The 19,968-nt window shown below is 44.2% G+C and overlaps 1 protein-coding gene across 4 annotated transcripts in view; it reads right to left on the bottom strand.

The window, feature by feature from the left end:
- The window catches only part of FDFT1 (farnesyl-diphosphate farnesyltransferase 1), a 33,855-nt gene extending 19,150 nt beyond the window's left edge, over window positions 1-14,705 (bottom strand). The window contains exons 1-4 of one of the 4 annotated variants that reach the window (XM_045078396.1): window positions 14,440-14,705; window positions 4,790-4,887; window positions 3,671-3,854; window positions 238-366 (exon numbers count right to left, since the gene is read on the bottom strand). In XM_045078396.1, the coding sequence (XP_044934331.1) occupies window positions 238-366; window positions 3,671-3,854; window positions 4,790-4,887; window positions 14,440-14,538 (510 nt within the window). In that variant the 5' untranslated portion in view covers window positions 14,539-14,705. Of the gene's footprint in view, window positions 1-237; window positions 367-3,670; window positions 3,855-4,789; window positions 5,233-14,439 lie in introns of those variants that run through there. The other 3 variants (XM_045078398.1, XM_004766081.3, XM_013063291.2) reach the window with 3 other exon arrangements.
- Between the last annotated feature and the right edge of the window lie 5,263 nt (window positions 14,706-19,968).

Raw genomic sequence — 19,968 nt, 5'->3', positions numbered from 1 at the left:
TTTACTTCGGCCTAACTTAATGGCAAACTCCCTAGGGCATGGATTATTTCAAGTATTCAACTCTAAGCCCCTTTATTTAAAGTGTTTATGATGAGACATTCAAGCTACACAGGTGGGCTGTAAAACCAGAAAACTTGGAACTGGTATGACAACTTTCTTCCTCACTCTGAACTTCATAGCACATGCTGCCAGCTCTGTTCTATGCTCCACACACCAACACAGCTTGCAAACACTGACCTTGTCCCATTCTTGTTCAGAGGTTACGTGTTTATCCAAAAACTCCGCCATCCCAAATCCCATTTTCTGGCAAATGTCAACAATCACTGTTTGATATTTCTCAGCCAAATTTCTAAACTCGAGGGAGATCTGGAAATGGAAATCACAAAAAAAAAAAAAAGAAAATATGAAATATGTATTTACACTGGGAACATGGTACGTACAGATCGTAAGATAAAATAACAGTAGAACTCATTAAGACTCCCAGATGATTCATCTATAAGCCTAACACCTAGGTCATGCTAGTTTTCTACATATTGCATAATAAGCTCAGAAATGTTATAACTGTTAAAATAGAAGAGTCTAAAAACTGCTAAAATTTCTAAAGAAAATCAAAGTCTCACTCTACACTCATCTTTCCATTAGATAATAAATGAGGTGTTTCAACATAAAGTGGACATAAACATAAGAATTTTAGAGAGAATGCCCCATTTTAGACAAACCTCATGATAGGGAAGACTCATTCCTTCAAACATGCACCAAGCACTTCCTATGTAACAAGCTTTGTTCTAGGCACTGGGGATACACAGCCTGGAAAGGAACAGAAACTTGAACTTGGTACAGTTTACATTCTACGGAGGAGATGAGCCACCATTTTTATCATCAATTTCCAAATTTCTATCAGGAAGTTATAGTGTCTCCCCTACTATAAGGCTAAATGTTAAAATTACATTACCATAAAATACAAACTTTGAATGAATATTTCATTAACTAATTCATAGCTCAATAAATATATGTTATTACCACTATTAGCATTTAAAAATAACCCTATGCTATTCTTTAAGTTGTGTTTGGGGTAGGTCTCAAAGACTACTAGTTTCCACTAGTACCAGGCGAAAAAGATAAGCTCTAATCCATAATATACAGCGAAAGTTCTAGAAAGCCTGGCTTCAAATGATACTAATGACCACAAAGCATAAAACACCAGGTTCAATCTTAATGCACACACTGGGAAGAGGCTCACTTGGTGAGAAAACTCTGTCTAGGCTTATGCCTAAAGTCTGTGGGACCTGGGACAAGAGCACAAAAGGAGGCGCACACACCATCCTGGCTCAAAATCTTGAAATTATCAGTCACACTAGTAATCTGTTAAACAGTATGTGTTATTCTCTTGCTTTTACAAAGACCTTCACCACAACCTGAAGGACTCAGGTGTGAGTTTAAATCTCCCTCAGGGCTCTGTTCCAAAAAGCAAGAGCAGAGACTGGCGATCCCCAGCTTCTGGTCTGCAGCCTGGCCCTCCCACTCCCAACTCTGTCTAGCACCCAGAAGACCTAGGGGCAGGGTCACTGGTGCACGGTTCACCCTGGAGAAGACAGGCCTGAGGAAACAGACTGCAAACTCAGAAAGCAGGCTCAGGGAGCTGAGGGCAAGGAATTCCACACACCTGGAATATAATCTAGAAGGCGAGCTGCATAAGATCTGGGTAGGCACACTCCCATGGCACTGGGGAACCCTTACCCCTTTGAGTGGGGCCCTCTAAAAGTGAGGAGCCGGGAAGTGCAGGCCCTTCTTCCCTCCGTCTAAGAGCAGTACTGTGTGAGTGAGGCCAAGTTAACTGTTCTGCCCTAGGACCTTGCCCGAAACTGATGGTGCGCGTAACCCAAAGACACTGCTTTATCCTTCAAATTTTGCATCTTGTCTCAAGGAGATGCTGGGATAGATCAGCAGGTGTGCAAAGCTTTCCCACTGAAAATAAGACACTACGATTTTCCATATATTCCTATCTCAATAGGAATGACAAGCTGAAAGGACCTCTGATTTTGAAGTTCCATCCTCACCAACACATAGCTTCGTATATTTCACATTCTTAAGGATATAAAAGGTCAACACCAGCAAAATGGTGATGCCTGGCCTGTGCACTCTGCTCCCTTCTATTCTGGCAGAGCAAGTTTCCACTCTGCAGGGGAGGCTCTGTTCTCTCACCCTACTACAACATAGGAAATGATCAATTTAATGTTGAAATTTGCTTGAACAAACTGTTGTTTTCTCATTGGAATGCAATATTTATAAAGACCACTTTGGTTTTCTAAGCATATTGAAATATTATCTAAACATTTACTTGCCATATCCCCCCAAATTATTCTGACATTCACACGTTTTCATATTCTTTCATTTTTGCCGAGTAGATAGGGCTGCCTTGGTTTTTCAAATACCTATGACATTTATCCCACAACTAGAAACTATTTGTTATGAATCTACTCAATTCGAAAATAGTGTCAAAGGTTTTTTGTTTTTCTTTCTTTCTTTCTTTCTTTTTTTTTGGAGGCTCTAGCTAGAATATAACTTTTTTAAGTAAGAATACACATCAGGACACCTGGATGGCTCAGTCAGTTATGCATCGGTCTTCAGCTCAGGTCGTGAGAGGTGTTCTAGGAGAGCCAAATCACTGGTACCTTCTCTAGGTGAGTGCTCTCATTCCCCACCTAATTATTCTTCACAGGTTCTTTTTTCCTTTTTCTTGTTTTTTATTGTATTGTACTGTATCAGCTCCATGTAATTACTTCTCACAGATTTCTTTTCTTTTGGTTTGAACTTTATTGTCTTTTATTTTTGTCTCTGACACCAAAAACATGCTCTCAGTAATCTGAAATAGCCCTTGCTCCAAAGAAGTCTCTCAAACACTCTTTTGTATGGGGTGGATTACAGCCCTCCCCGCTCAAGAATATAGATCTATTTCAGTAGCAACAGCCACATGAGGGCAATTCTTCCTCCCAAATTCTGACAACTGTGTACAAAAGGAAGGGCTTCTTTGGTCTGTTAGAGAACATGAGACTTCACTAAATCAACCTTTTATTTATTTGATATGAAAGAAGCACTTATTCAGGGGCACCTGGGTGGCTCAGTGGATTAAGCCACTGCCTTTGGCTCAGGTCATGATCTCAGGGTCCTGGGATCGAACCTCTTTTCAGGCTCTCTGCTCAGTAGGGAACCTGCTTCCCCCTTTCTCTCTGCCTGCCTCTCTGCTTACTTGTGATCTCTGTCAAATAAATAAATAAAATCTTAAAAGAAAAAAAGAAAAGAAAGAAATGTATCTTTCCAAAAGAAGAAACACTGGACTTCTAGGCAACATACTGGTAACAGTAATAGTAGCTAATACCATTCTAACCTGTCTTGACTCTTTTCAAATCTCACAACAATACTACGAAGTGGGTACTATTATTATCACTATAGATGGAGAACTGAGGTTTACACAGGCCGCATCACTCCAAACCAGTTAATAAGGGGAAGGGGTGGGATTCCAACCCAGGCAGCGTAGCTTCAGATTCTTACCCATCACATTAGATTACACTGCCCTGATTTTACAGTTCTCTATAGGGATGAGGGCTGGCTGACAAATACATCATCAGTTATACACACAACCATAGGCAGAAGAGATATGTAATTCCGCTACCGTTGGGAAGTCCTCTAGCACTTGTCGATCCTTCTCCTTGCTCTCCATATACCGCCAGTCTGGTTCATAAAGGTAAGAGTGAAAATTGTGTAGCAGTGGAACCTTTTTTTCTATACTGATGGTCATGTCATCTTCCAGAGTGTCCAGGGCTCGGAGGACCAGATAAAATATGCATACCGCATGGCTGTGAAAATGGAGAAACTATTAATATAACAGGACAAACATTCCAAGATATTTATTTCAAAATAACGTGTCATTTATGCAAACCCTACTAGGACCCCACCTCTAAAGAACTATGAAAGGATAGCCAAAGCTTTTTGTATACGAGACATCTTAGTTTTCCTTTCTTAAGTGGGAGCAACGGACTTCAGTGGTTTATTTATAAAAAACAAAACAAAAACCCTGCCAGCTGGATGTCACAACTACTCTCAGAATGAGTTACATTTAACAAACGTAGAACAACTGTACAAAGATCAACAGGCCAACTTTTTACATGGAACTAGTATTTTTGAGGATAAAAATAAAGTCAAAAAACACAGTAACTTCTCAGTAATAATTACTATCATACACAAAGGCAACTGGTCCAGGTTCACCAGGCAATCTGCCCAGAAGCAACTTGGGCTGGTTTAGTCATAGGAGTCCTAAATTTGAGTACCAGGTGGGGTATAGAGATTACTTGAATAAAACTTTAAAAAACAAAAAAAGCAACTCTATTAGAATTAGCCCCATATACTAGAATTGCAAAGTAGCATAGTGAAGCCAAGAAAAATCATGACCTACTCAGAGAACTCAGAGTTCAGCTGCCAGGACTAAAAAAGAGTCAATAAACACCACCATCCCCCACCCCCCTTCCCCCCTGCTTCCCTGAAAGAGCTGGGCCCACAGGGACACTATTAGACGGCGAAGTGGCCGGAAGGGCATTCTAGAGTAAATACATGGGTGTTCCGACCACGTTTCCTTCACTCTGGTGGGGCACGCTCTAGATGAGCCACAAGCGGACACTACAACGCTAGGGGCTGTCAGAAAGTAGCCTTGAGTGGCTCAACGTCCGGGACTAGCTCAAGGTCCCCAGGAAAAGCTCTCCTCCCCCACGTGAAAAGGAGCTGTCTGGCCACTCACCGCATTTCCCCATCCAGCGCCTCAATGACAGCTGCAAAACTGCGACTGGTCTGATTGAGATACTTGTAGCAAGTTTTCAAGCTGTTGCTCAGCGAGTCCTGGGGACAGAGAAGACACACTGAAGTGGGAGACGCAGAGGAGCAGGAGTGGGACTGCGGCCGGCGGCAGGCTGCAGGCGGGGTGCGCAGCCAGCCGCAGACGCCCTCCCCCCGCGGCCAGTCCTTGGAGGGCCAGGCGGCGGAAGACAAGGGGCAGCCCCGCGGCGGGGAGCCGGCGCCCGCGCCTGTGCCCCGGGGTGCAGCGGCCGGACTCAGCACAAAGGTCCGCTTGAACAGGCACATGGCCTTGGTGCCGCAGGCTGCCACGGCCATGGGAATCGTGGGGCCCGAGCAGAGTTTTTCCTCCATAGACCCGAGCGGGGCTGGGAGGCGCCCCGTGGGGCGGGGCAGGCTTTTCCTCCACCCCACCAGGCCTGTGGCTGGCTGGCCCCGCCCCCCCGGGGGCCGAGGTCAACCCCGCCCCCCTGCCTCCCTCCTCCCCGCTTGCCATCCCTTCACCACCTGTGCCTTCCTCCAAGTCTTCCCCTTGTCCCCGGACCCCATGGGCAGCTGCCAAAGCCCAGTCGACTCTGATAAGCTGGCTCTTCCTCCTGGTGCCAGAATCTTTCCTTCACCAAACTGGAGTCGGTGAGTCACTCTTGTACTTGTGTCTACCCCTGCATGGCTCAATTTTAGCAAGAATCCTGCTACTGATCACCCCGACCGACTGGCAGGGTTCCTCAGTCCCCATCATCTCATCACCCTGGTCTGCCTCTGGCAAGAATCCCACTAGGTTAGGTCGTGTGGTGAGAACGTCCCTCACCCAACATGTTCCATCTTCATCTTTTCCATCCACCGACCCCTCCACTCTGCTCCTTGGCTAGAAATTCCCACTTTTCCGTGTTGTATTCAGAATTGAGCCCAGTTCGTTCTTTCTTTCTTTAAGATTTATTTATTTATTTATTTATTTGACGGAGATCACAAGTAGGCAGAGAGAGAGGAGGAAACGGGATCCTGCCGAACAAAGAGCCAGATGCTGGCTCAATCCCAAGACCCCAGGATCATGACCTGAGCGTGGAAGTCAGAGGCTTTAACCCATTGAGCCACCCAGGTGCCCAGAACTGAGCCCAGTTCTATACTGAGGTCTCTTTTCTATACTGAGTCATTGCAATGACTATTCTGAAGAAACTGTTTTTACTGCTTTAACTACAGTCCACCTCTGGCTTCTTTTTTTTTTTTTTCTCACTTCTTCATGAATAAATGAAAAATATACCTAATGGCATATCCACTGGTGGGAAATACTGGAAAGATATTACTTTTAAGATTTCTGATCCTCTTTCTCTTTCAAATTAGTAAGCTGTAATGAGCTGCTTCCTGAACTTTTACTCTTCCCTAAGGAAAACAAGAATCGTTTTTTGTTTTTTTAAGATTTATTTATTTATTTATTTGACAGATCACAAGTAGGCAGAGAGGCAGGCAGAGATAAAGAAGCAGGCTCCTTGCTGAGCAGAGAGCCCAATGTGGGGCTGGATCCCAGGACCCCGAGACCATGACCTGAGCCAAAGGCAGAGGCTTTAACCCACTGAGCCACCCAGGCATCCCCAACAAGAATCATTTTTTCCAGGAAAAAAAAAAAAGCCATAGCTTCAAAGCAAGCATAGCTGAAAGAACTGCTGTGTATTTTATACAGACTTTAATTTTAGAGCTGTTTAGGTTCAGAGGAAAACTGAGTGCAAAGTACAGAGTTCTCATGTATCCCACCAACCCCTGGTCCCCCCCCCCCCTTTTTAAGAAAAAGAAAACATTTGAAATACCTAACAGGGGAGTGGTTAAAAATATACCTAATGGCATATCCACTGGTGGGAAATACTGCAGTCACTTTGGAATGTTAACAGTGAATCCTGAACCCTAGTGGGCCCATGTTCTTTTTTATGTGTATTATTTCCTCAATTTCCTATCATGAATGCGTATCATATTAACAAGAATAAAGCTTAAAAAAATTACATAATCATGAGAATTTCATTTTCTTGCCATGTTCAATATAACATGATTAATAAAAATTAGTGTTTACTGGGCACCATACTAATAAAATCATTTCATGCAGTGTCTGGCATACAAATATACTCAGTGAAGGTTTGATGAATAAATGAATATGTTCAGAGTATTTATGTATTTATTTTTAAAAGATTCTCTTTATTTATTTGACAGAGAGAGGGTGCACAAGTAGGGGGAATGGCTGAGGGAGAGGGAGAAACAGACTCCCACTGAGCCGGGAGCCTCCGTGTGGGCCTAGGATCATGACGTGAGCCCAAGGCAGGCTTTAACCAACCAACTGACAGGAGCCACCCAGGCGCCCTACCCCCACCCCCATTGAGGGTGTTTAAAAACCATTCACCAACTCCTTCCCTCTCAAGTATAGAGAGGCCAGGCTTCAGGCTTTGCAGTCAAGTCAAAGAAACAGAATTAACAGCTACTACTGAGCTCTATGGCAGCTCTTCACAGAAACTGTTGTTACCAGGCCACAATGATTCCTTTCACTGCACTGCCAAATGTTTTAATCCTCAACTACAACGTACGGTTTAGGAGCTGACATCTAACCATGAGCTCCTATAAAAGCTGGACAGGTTTTTGAGAGCAACAACCTTAAAGAATACTACCCTTCCTTATCAACACACCTCTCCCACTCTTAAAGTGAGCAAGGTCAATAAACCCCTTCCCAGTCTCCTTCCCTCACCATTCTTCTTTCTGTCACCTATTTGCCTCAGTTCCTCACTCCATAACAAGAATTTCCTCAAATTACCAAGAAGATATAGGAAGCTATAACTATTAAGCACTGGAGAACTAGACTCCCTATGAAAATTTCCACTGCTTGATTCCCATGGGCTGGCAGGGAGGCGAGGGTGGAAAAAAGACTAGAGCTAACAGCTGCCTGTCTCTAGAGCCTCCTGATGTTTTCCACTGCTGTCTGACATCAAGTATGCTCCCAAGAACTCTCAAGTGAGAGAAAAACAGGGATGAAAGGCATTTGGAGGAAGAGTGTGCAGTGGCTAGAAGTGTGAGACCGAACTCCCAGGACTGGGACTTCCAGAAAAAGTCCACAGGTGAACAGCTATCGACCATTTCCACAGCTCTCCTTCAGACTTGAATGCAGATTCCTCAGAATGGGGAGAAACCCCACAATTTAACCAAATTTATATAAAATTAATAGCTACCATTTACTGGGCAGCTACCGCATGCCAAGCACAATACAAATATTACTTTTTATCCTTACAAAATCCTTTAAGGAATATATTACAGACCTATATCCACTTTCATTCAAACTTCATGGCCAGATGTACAGCCGAATTCAGAATTTTTAGTGCTTCAGAAAATAGGCAATAAGATGCATATACAGCCCCAATTGCTATAGAGTAATATCCCATAATTAACTGTTAATATTTCTTCAGCAAAACACTCATATTTATACTAAGCCAGATTCACTTCAATTAGGGGCAGTTTTGCCACCAAATGACTTTGAGCCAGATTTATGAAAACATTTCTCATCTTCAGACCATTTCTGAGTTGGAAAATCGTGGTTCAGGGACTGCGATCAGTATCTCTGTTTTATAGATGAAGAAACTATTACCTGGAGGTTAAGTTACCAAAAATTATTTAGCTAAGAGTCAGGATTTAGACTTAATAGAGGCCAGAAATGCACAATTACAAAACACCTGCTTTTTCCATGAGGTACTGTCTGGGTGATCACACCAGCATGCCCCTATTTATGGATAGGCTCCTAAAAACTCAGTAGAAATCAAGTTTACTGAACCCTGAATTCCTACAGCCAAATCCTTCTGTGAAAGAAATAGCCAGCCATCAATATCTGCTAAGTGCACATTTCCCCCCAGTCTCTTTGTTACAAAAGAGGGAAACTAAGGGGGCACCTGAGTGGCTCAACTGGTTTTAAGTCTCTGCCTTCAGCTCAGGTCATGATCCCAGGGTACTGGGATAGAGCCCTGCATGGAGCCTGGCATCAAGCTCCTTTCTCAAGGGGGAGTCTGCTTCTCCCTGTTTCCCCCCACTACCCTTGCTCACTCTCTCAAGTAAGTAAAATATTGGGAGAGAGAGAAACTAAAATCATGTTAAGCAAAAGAAAATGTGTGAACCTATGTTCCCTCTATTCAACCATTTTCTTTTTTAATGGCTCTTAGGGTTTTTAGACTCAGAAAAACTGCGAGCAACAAAACAAATAATATTGTACTGTACTGTTCATCACATCTCAAAACTAGAAGAGTCTCACTTAAAAAAAAAATCAAGAGATTATAGTGTGCAAAGTCTTCAGTTTCTAGGGGTAACCAATGCTACCCTTTTCTCCAACAGTCTTATTTTATAGAGAGGAGAATGAGTCAGAGAAGTCAAGTCTCTGGACCCAAATCACAACCCTACAAACTGTGTATCCTGACTTTAGACACTCAGATCTTTGCCCTGCTGTTATTTTTCCTTGTAGTATTTACCTCCACCCGAAACACTATATACAGTAAACTCTTGAACAGTGTGGGAATAAGGGACATGGACCCCTACACAGCCAAAAATCTGCATGTAACTTTTGACTCCCCCAAAACTTTACTACTTATAGCCTACTACGACCAAAAGCCTTACGGATAACATAAACAGTTGATTAACACACAGTTTTTTTGTATGTTATATAATGATGTATTCTTACAATAAAGCTTAAGAAAAGAGAAAATACATTTACAGTGCCGTACTGTACTTAGTGGGAAAAAATCCATGTATAAGTAAATCCACACAGTTCAAAGTCATGCTGTTCCAGGGTCAACTGTACTTGCCTTTTTTTTTTTTTTTTGTCTTTCTTTAGAATATAAGAAAGGTTAATAAAAGCAAGGTCTTGCCCATCTTATTAACTCTTTTATCTCCGGCACCTAGGACAGTATCTACCATGCATTTGCTGGTCATGTATTTGTTCAAGAAAGGAAAGAAGGAAGGAAGCTACCATACACCAGGTTGGGAAGGGAAGAAAGGAACTAGGAATTAAAGGGTATCTGCGATGTGCCAGGAGCACGTGTGATGGTGCTGGGATCTGATCAGTGATCTGGGGCCAGTCAAACCTGAGCTCTTCACTGCAGACAGCCTCCAAACAGGGAGCATGGAGGTTGTCAGACTAGCCTGGGTGGGCATCCTAGAACCACTACCTGAACAAGTTATCTAATTATTTTATGCCACTGTTTGCTAATCTGTAAAAGAAGAGTAATAATAGTGCTTGTCAATTTAGGGTTGTTGTCACGATTGACTAAGTGTGCCACAAAAGTTTGTGGCTCTTCCCATCAAGGGATGGGGTCTCTCTTCTCTCTCTCTCTCTCTGCCTCCCTACGTGTGGGTTCCCTTGTGACTTTTTTTGGCCATTAAGACAGCAGCAAAGGTGACTCATGCAAAGGCTTGAAGACACCAGAGCTTGCCTGTGGATGATGAAACACAGAAACACCGGTCTCTCCTTGCCACTCCAACCTACAGTCTGCCAAATATCCAACTGTCCAGCCACAACCCATCCAGCCTGCTGAGCAAGCCCAGAAGAAATCAACCAAACTGGTCCAGACCATAGAACTCCCCAGCTCTCCCAGAAAACTGTGAACTCAAGTTGTTGGAATTTTAAGTCACTGAATTGTTTTTTTAATTATGGAAAAATATGCAGAACATAAAATTTGCCACCTTAATCACTTTTAAGTGGGCAGTTCAACAGTGTTAAAGACTTTCACAATGTTATAAACCCAATCTCCAGAATTAAGTCACTCAGTTTTGGTATGGTTTGTTATTCAATGAAAGTTAACTGGTAACACTGAAGATAAAAGACTTGAAGACCTTAGCATAGGGCCTGGCAAACATAAAAACTCAATAAATGCTATTATTATTAGGAAACTGTTATTATCATTATTAAATTTATTAGTCTCACAATATAATTTCTTCCTAATCCCACTCACTTGTCAAATTTGTGTTCCAAAAATTTTGCTTTCATCAAGTCACTGTTCTGCTCTTAACCCTTACCTGCTTCACTGATTAGACACCTCAGCTCTTGGTCTCCCACATGCCCTCAAAGAACTTCATACTTCTAAGCTTGTATTCTTCAATTTCAGGTTGCTTTTCTCTTCACTTCATATATGCGCAGTCATGCTCAGTCCTCTATGACTTGCTCAGGGCATGCCCAGTCCTCTATAACTTGGCCCACACTAGTTTTTTCAACTGAGGAGGCTCCCCAACTAAATTAAATCTAATAACTTACAAAGCCCTTTTCCTGTGTTTTCTAAAATCGTTTCACTTAGAGACATTTCTCATTTCACTAAAATTTTCTGAAATCCAAGTGTACTTAAGATTACTTGGCACTGGAGCGCCTGTGTGGCTCAGTGGGTTAAGCCTCTGCCTTCCGCTCTGGTTATGGTCTCAGGGTCCTGGGACTGAGACCCGCATCGGGCTCTCTGCTCAGCAGGGAGCCTACTCCGCTTCCCCCCCCACCCCCGACCTTCTACCTAATTGCGCCCGCGTGCGCGCGCTCTCTCTCTCTCTCTCTCTCTCTGCCAAATAAATAAAGATTACTGCTTAGGTTATCTGACCTTTGGACACCGATTCTCCACAGGACTGTGAATATATTCAGAGTGGCCATTTTCTACTCTGTGTCCCTCACATGGAAGTGTTGTCAATTTTTAGCTGATTCTGGACAATCCTCTACTCAATGTGTCTCCTCTGCTTAATCATTTACCAACCTGGCATCTCTCCTTTTAACGTCTAGTGGTCAAAGTTGAACAGTACTCATTTAGTGTGGTCTGGTCCATCACCTGAATGACAAGCAGCGTGATGGAGGTAAGAAAGACAGTGAGCTCTGGAGTGAGACAGCCAGGCTCAAAGACAGGCTCTGTCCCAGGATAACTGGACCTCAGGCAGTTAATTAGCCACCTTATGCCTCTGTTCTAATCTACAAAATGCTAAAAATTATAGTACCTTCCTTATAAGGTTACTGGGAAGTTTAAATAATAGAAGCAAGGAGGTATGTAAAATAGTACTTGGCACATAGATAAGAGCTCAATAAATGTTAGCCATTATTGTGATGCCCTTTATCTAAAAGGTAAAAGATCTAGGTTTTAAGAGTCTCTCCACAGGGTGTCAGAATGGAAGAAATCATCCTGAACAAGTGCAATTAGGGATCTGACTGACTACAATTCTAAGTCCATAGCATGACAAGGCTACCTAAAAAAGACAAGGAACACTGATGTAGTGGGGGGGGGGAGGACTTTATTTGTACATGGCCATTTTATTTCTTAAGAAAAAACAAAAGATGAAGCAAATATAGCAAACATTATACATCTTGGAAACAGACACAAATTGGTTAGAGTATTTTCATTATTTTTTCTATTTGCTTGAAATATTTTATAATTAAAATATACTTTTCAAAGTGAAAGCAGTTTTACACAGCATCCGTAAGAAAGAAATTTTAAGTTCTGAAATGACCAGGTCACACTGAAAGAGTACCATTCAACTTCGAACAATAGACTTTAAAAGGAGACGCCAGGTTGGTAAATGATCTGGAAAGAGTAACAGATAATGATAACTAAAGGAAGAACATAGAACATTTGGCTTGAATATCAGTATTCTCAGTGATAACGTGAGAGTTCTCTTAAAATATGGCAAGTGCTGTATTACACAACAAGGATTGGACTCTGGTTCCAGAGGGAGAACAGAGTGAAAAAAGGTCAGCTTACTGTAAGGTAACACTTCCTAAGATCCAAAACTGTCTGCGGATGGAGTGGGCAAATCTCCAGAGGCAGTGAACTACCTGTCCCAGGAGGTGATCAGGAGACTGTACAAACTGGATTACAAAGCAGTGACTATTTTAGGTTACAGGTCCCTGGAAGAATATGATGACAGTAGACACTGTTCTCTCTTCAAAACACACAAATGTGCAGGAACATAAAAACTTGCAAACAATCTCAAGAAAGCTCCAAAAACTCTTAGTAAAAATCTCTGATTAAACATCTATTGAGCAAGGCACAGGAACAATATTTAGTTGTAATTCCTTTAGGCATCCCCCAAAAGATGAATCCCCTATTCCAGCCAGCAGTGAGCTTTCCCTACTTGAAATTTCTTTATGGCATTTACTATATTCTGCCACAGTTATTTAAGTTTTACTAGTTTAAAAAGCTAGAGGTTTCTTGAGGGTAGCGCATGCACCTTTTATTCATTAATTCACTAAAGGGACATTGAACAGGATTCCTACATCCAAATAGCTTAAAAATCCAGAATCAAATATAGAATCCAGAAGGGATTTAGGGATCATAAAACCAAAACACAAATAACCACAATACAAGACTATGGGACTGTTACAAAGTAGTACTGGAGAAAATGGTGGAGGGAGTTTCACAGGTATCTTGTTATGGTGCCTACCTGAATTTTCTATTAACAATCATAATGTTTTATTGACTTCACAAGATGGTGAGCCATCCTGCCACAGTCCAACCAGCATAACATCTAGCACGGAACAGGTGTGCTAAAATCTCCACTGAATGAATAGAGGTGGCACTCACTGAAGCTAGACCTTGAAGATGAGAAGGATCCCAAGTTATGAGGGAAAGAGAAGAATTTTTTTCTGATGGGAAATTAAAGTGGTTTAATAAAGAACCCCAATTAAGAATATATTTAAACAAAGAATAGTCTTTGTGATGTTGCCATCAGAGAAAATAATTTAAAAGTTTTGATATAACCCACGAATTTGGCTAAATGTGTCTATTCATTCAAGAATCACTTAAGAATCATTTTCTTGTTGTAACAGATACCTCTGTAAGCATTCATTGAGCAAAGGGCACAAGAATGAGGCAGATGAAATGTAAGTAAATAAAACCAAGTCTGGCCTTCAAGCAACCAACAATGTTGCTAATCGACAGAATACAGGTAACTAATAAAATAATATAATAATAACTACTACAATAATAACTAAGAACTTGGAAGACTAAATATGTGTTATTAAAAAAAACGAAGACGCACTGAGAAACTGGATTGATCAGACTGCAGGACAGTGAGGCAAGCTTTTGGAAGAGGTGTAACCAAAAACTGAAGGATGAGCAAGGAAGGTTTCATTCCCGAAAAGGTATTGGGGCAATATTTGCATAGTTCATACCCTTCATGATATGCTCTCACACGTCCTCTCCCACTTAATCTACCCATACGATCTCGATTTTGCAACCACCTATTAAGAAACTGATAAACATCAATGCTCAAAGACAGAAGGACGGACGAAAAAATACCTGACAACCCATGTCTGGAAAGAACAGAAACATTTTAAACATCAAGACCATCACCTGAGGGAGGGCGAGGAAGGGAAGAGGCGGCCCGCCGAAGGGACGTCGGCCAGCTGGGCCGGATTTGGGGTGAGGGAAGCGGAACCAGGCCGGGCGGGTGGGGCCGCCAGAAGGGGTGGGTGTCTGCTACCCCTAGGGTAGGAGGGCGCCAGAGGCTTCCGGCACCCGCTCGCCGCGCCCCTCGCCCTCCATTGTGGGGCCTACCCGCCAGGCTCTACGCCCGGGGACCGCGCGCAGCCGCCCCGTCCCAGCCAGGATGCAAGGATGCTCTTCCCACCTGGTCCATCTTGGGTATCACCTTCCGCCGGCCCCCCATCTGAAACCGCAGGAGGTTGTAGAACTCCTCGGGGCGCCCCAAGCACTTCACGAACTCCATGCTGGTAGTAGGCTGCCGGCTGCCGGAGCTCGGTGCTCAATTCCCGTACACCCCTGGAGGACACCCGCAGGAACTCAGCGGATTAAACCCAGGAGGCGCGACGACTAGGGCGGAGCAGAGGCGGGTCCAGGAGGGCGTCACGCCCACTCCCCCGCCCACCTCAACCGGTCTCTGGCTCTCGCGCCACTTCTCGTGGGCTCACAGGGTGGGCTGACGGGCTCTGACTAGCTAGGACCGCTCGCACGAGGAAGACGCTGGCCAATCGGCGGCAGGATGAGGCTGGCGTGACGACCATACCCTGGACGCCCATTGGAGAAGAGAAAAGGACGGTAGAGCGGGATTGGTGCCTCTACGGGGGCGGGCCTTTTCCTCCACTTCCCTATGTAGCAGTTGGAGCCCGAACCCAGACCCGACGTTCTAACGTTTCTGTGGTGGGTCCTGGCCCCGAGGTGCGTAGGCTTTTGGCGCGAGTTCGCGAGGATTTTGTCAGTAATCCCTTCACGTGTGTAGCGGTGTTTGTCCTGCGGCCAGATTAGCTCTTCAGAGACGCGCCCTTCCTGTACTGTCTGCGCGAGGCTGCGGACCCTTTAAAAGCCGGGAGGGCCCCGCCACCGAGTTGTCGGCGTTCACCACCGACACGGGAGCAAAAGTCCTCCGCGCGGCTCTTACAGCCGCAGAGGACGGCGGGCACCTGGTGCAGCAGGAACACCCCTCCTTTTCCTGCTTCACAACCCTCAAGGCTTTTCCCTTCTCTCCGGGCGAAGTTACCTCGCCCCTCGAATTGAAGCTCTAGGACCTCTTTCAATGTGTTGAACCCCACTTTATCCCCCAAATGGATCTGAAGCGTTTCTACCCCTGTGTAAAGAGTGTATGATACGGAAATTTATATCTCCATCCTTGCTTTTTGGTTTTTAGTTTCGTTTGTTTTTTGATTTGAGAACGCGCGCGAGCCAACAGGGAGACGCGGACTCCTGGCAGGGCGGGGATTCTCCACCCGCCAACCCCCGAGCTGCATCTTCCCACCCACCTCCGCTGCTCATTCCCAATCCCGTTCTAGTTTTTTCCCCTAGTATTTATCACGTGCTAATACAATCCAAAATGGACTCGGGATATTCAGTATCGGTTTCTTGTTGCTAGAGCGTAAGCTCAATGACATCTTTATGTTGTTCCCTAACATACCCCCAAGCATCTAGAACAGTGCCTGGCACATACTAGGGGCACAGTGAGTATTTACCAAACCGACCAGTACTTCCTCCTCTTTGATGTCCTCCAAAGTTAGGATGTCCATAAGTGAAATCTCTCCCCCACTGAAACTGCTTCTTCGGATAATGGCACTAACAGCGTCCCAGCTGCCTAATTATCAAATCCCGCTGTCATCCCTAACTCCCTTCTCTTCCTACACCTGCCCCCTTTGAAATCATTCAAGTCTATGGAGCCTAAGAACCAAACCTCTTTCGTCTTAATCTCTCCTCTCTGATCCATCTTGGTTTAAGCCCCATCTTCTCTCCCAATCCCAAACTATTTTTCAAGTCCACTTCCATCTCTCTTCATGCATTCCCATGTGACAACTTGAGTAAATTTATCTAAAACACACACTTGATTATATTGGGACTGTACTGGAACTTTTTTTTTTAATATTTTATTTATTTATTTGACAGAGAGAGATCAGAGGCAGGCAGAGAGAGAGAGAGGAGGAAGCAGGCTCCCTGCTGAGCAGAGAGCCCGATGCGGGACTCGATCCCAGGACCCTGAGATCATGACCTGAGCTGAAGGCAGCGGCTTAACCCACTGAGCCACCTGTACTGGAACTTTTTTAAAGATTGTATTTATTTACTTGAGAGAGACAGGGAAAAAAGTGCTAGAGCACAGAGGTAGAGGGAGACTCCCCACTGACCAGGAAGCAGGATGTGGGGCTCCATCCCAGGACCCTGGGATCATGCCCTGAACAGAAGGCAGAAGTTTAACTAAGCCACCTAGACACCCCTGAACTGGAACTTTAAGAGCACACTTATATTCTCCCCACCCCACACACTAGTTTTTCTCTAACCTACTGAAACACTTTTTTTTTCTTTTTTTAAGATTTGACAGACACAGCGAGAGAGGGAACACCAGCAGAGGGAGTGGGAAAGGGAGAAGTAGGCTTCCCACTGAGTGGGGAGCCAGAAATGGGTCTCGAACCCAGGACCCTGGGATCATGACCTGCTCCAAAGGCAGACACTTAATGACTGAGCCACCCGGGTGCCCCCCTACTGAAAGACTTTTAACACTCTTGGTAATAAGCCAACCCCCTCCTGTTAGTGTAGGGGTTTTCTGGTATTTTTCCTCCTTGTGTTCCCAGACCCAGCATTTAAGAGGCATGTCAGAAATACTTACTGAATGGCTAAGGCCACTGAAACCTAACATTAAATATCAAGTTTTTCACTATATCAATTATCACAAAACTCAAGTTCAGGAGATAAATCTTTCCCCTAGAATCTGTTGAGTACAAATCTCACCTCTCCTTACTTCTGAGTGAAACCTGTATCTATATATCCCATCCCTCTCCTGTAATTCTGCCAAGCAAGAGACCTTTCCTTCCATCCAGAAGTCACATGGACAATCTGAGTAATTCCCACTGTTCCACACACACCCCCATTACTTCTTTTCTAGCTCCCTCATTCACTCCACTTATGCCTCCTTTCCCTCCCTCCTTTGGGGACTAACTGAAACTTTCTGAGCACCTCCTGCCATGATGGATAAAATCTCAGAAGGGAGCACGGCAGCTGTGGTTTCACTCAGCTGTCCACATTTCTGTTTCTACATTTCTTCCACACAGAACCCGGTCGGTGTACTTCTGCTCTAATTCTGATGGTCCCAAAGACAACCCCTACAACTCAGCGGCTAGCTGCTCTATTTCCCCCACTCTATGGACTTTATTAAGTCCCTGAAATCAGAAGAAGTCTGCTCCTGAGAGGATGGAGCAGGTGTGAGAGTTACTCTTCCATGTTCTGTTCTGTAAACTTTCATATCACTTGAATCTTTTGATATCTGTAACTTAAAAATAATAATAAAATTTTTCAATAGTAAATATTCTCATTCACCTCTTGGCTTTCTACCATTCTTACCCTGACCACCTTTGACTAGGGGTTCATACAGCATCTGTATCATTGGATTTGATCCTCGGCTACTGGATCCTGCAGGAGAAAGTTGGGAGGTGAAGCACTCTAGCCTGGATCCCCAATGTGACTCTATAACCCTTCCCTGGAACCCTAAGCGGCTCTAAATTCCCAGGACAGCTGTTACAAACCTTCCCCTTCCTCCTTTGTACTTCAAAAGACCTCACCTTCCGCAAATTTTCTCTGAATCTATTTTTGTCTTCCTGTGCTTGCCCAGCTATCTTGGTGGCGCTGGCATGCTCTTGCCCTCCTACTGTTTGCTCTCAACACCTCATATACAAATCCTCACGTTATAACCACCCTTTAATAAGTGATTCTCCTCCCTGACCTCCTCTTTCTCATTTCCTTCAGGACTAGCCATCTTGAAGGGCAGAACACCCTCACCGCTCCTACTTCCTCAGCTCCCATGCAGGTCTCAGCCCCTTCAGACTTGGCAGCCGCTCTGCACAAATTGCTCTCTTGGAGGTGATCATGACCTCAAATGTGATCGACTGACAAATCCAAAAGCCTCTTCTCCTTCTCCTTCAACTCAGCATAAGCCAGTATCATGGACTACTCACTTCTACATGAAGCTTATTTTTATGGACTATTCACTTCTACCAGAAGCTTGTTTTTATGGAATATTCACTTCCACCTGAAGCTTATTTTTCCTCCTGTTACATTTGATCTTTCATTGACTGGCTTCTCTTCCTGCTCTTACCACTTAAGCACAAGATTTTCTCTATGGCTCCACAGTGATTGCCATCTTTTCTCATGCCATGTGATGGCCCTTGTTAACCTTCTCTCACTGACCATCCCACTATGAGGAATGCTCCCAAATCTGTGCCTCCCAGCCTATGTCCTAACTACGCTCTCCCCCAAGCTGGGGTGCCGCACAGGTACCTTCAGCTCAACATGCCTCACATCTGATCACCTTCCTCCACAGAACCTGCTCGGCTCCCAGCTGACTTCCCCTGTCAGTCAGCAGCTGGCCTCCTCTAGTGTGAGTGCCAGGCCTGAGTATCTTCGGCTTCCCGACTCCCAGCTCACCCAGGAGCCCAACCCCATGATGCCATTATACCCTTCCTCCTTTCCATTTCCACTGCAATTTCCAGTTCTAGCACTTGTAGCAACAACAGCAATAGCACTTCTCTTTCTTTCTCTACCAATCACAATGGGTGTAGACACACGCATGGGTCTTGGCACCCAGTCCTCCCCTCATGTCTCCAGACCTTCCCCATCTCATTCCCCTCCTGTACTCTGGTCCCACTGTACTGATCAGATATTGACTTAGAGCAAACGGCTGGACACCATCTTTGCCCCAGCTTAAGCCTAACATTTCACACTTCTGTTACCCGTATGGGTTAGAAAGGTCAATTAGAATTAAGGATACACACACATGTGTATATGTGTACATACACCCAGGTGCCTCCCCACATATATCTTCACACGACATACATCCATACACACACACACGAGTAAATATATTCTTGTAGATACAAACAGCAATCTATTACTCAAACAGGATTTTCAGACCATCTAGTCTGGAAGTAGGGTTTTACCAACTAATTTGAAAGAACAAAAGTGCAGAGAGATGGCCTCTGAAAACTTGAAGATTCTCTCCAAAACCCCTTTGAATCCTGTTATGGACTGAATTGTGTCCACTACCCTCACCACACACCCCCCAGCCAATTCTGACTTTGAAGTCTTAGCCTACCATGTAGGATATTTGGATAGGACCTTTGAAGAAGTAATTAAGGTGAAATGAAATCATAAGCCTTGGGTCCTAGCCCATCTATAGGACTGGTGTCCTCGCAGGGAGAGGCAGAAGCCCCAGGAGTGCCTACACATAGAGAAAAGGGCCTGGGCACAGAAGGCAGCTGCAAGGCCTTAAGTGAAAGCTCAGCATAGGCAAAGCTTCAGCACCTTGATGGGACACTTCCAGCCTCCGGGACTGCGAGAGCAGCAATTTCCGTCGTTTAGATCTCCCAGACCATGCTGTTTCCTTAGGCATACGTAACCTAAGGCCCAAAGAACTGGCATGTCTGCCAAGTAAAAGAGATAAATGAGGTACAGTGAGTAAGATACTTAACAAAGCAGGAAGGATTTAGATTTGATGTAAGAACTGTCATGACTGCAGGGGGTTGCTGAAACTGGTTGCAGACAATGACCCCAAGAAGAAACAGACCTCGCAGATGGACATTTGAAAGCAGATTCAAAGGATGCGTGTAGGAAGGTTGGATCTTAATGGATTACAGCCTTTTCTACACCCTGTTACAAAGATGAGTAAAGGTAA

This window comes from Mustela putorius, unplaced genomic scaffold, assembly GCF_011764305.1.
Source record: "Mustela putorius furo isolate JIRA1106 unplaced genomic scaffold, ASM1176430v1.1 tig00000242_pilon_pilon_pilon, whole genome shotgun sequence".
Taxonomy (NCBI): domain Eukaryota; kingdom Metazoa; phylum Chordata; class Mammalia; order Carnivora; family Mustelidae; genus Mustela; species Mustela putorius.
This window is presented reverse-complemented; position numbering and strand designations above follow the sequence as displayed.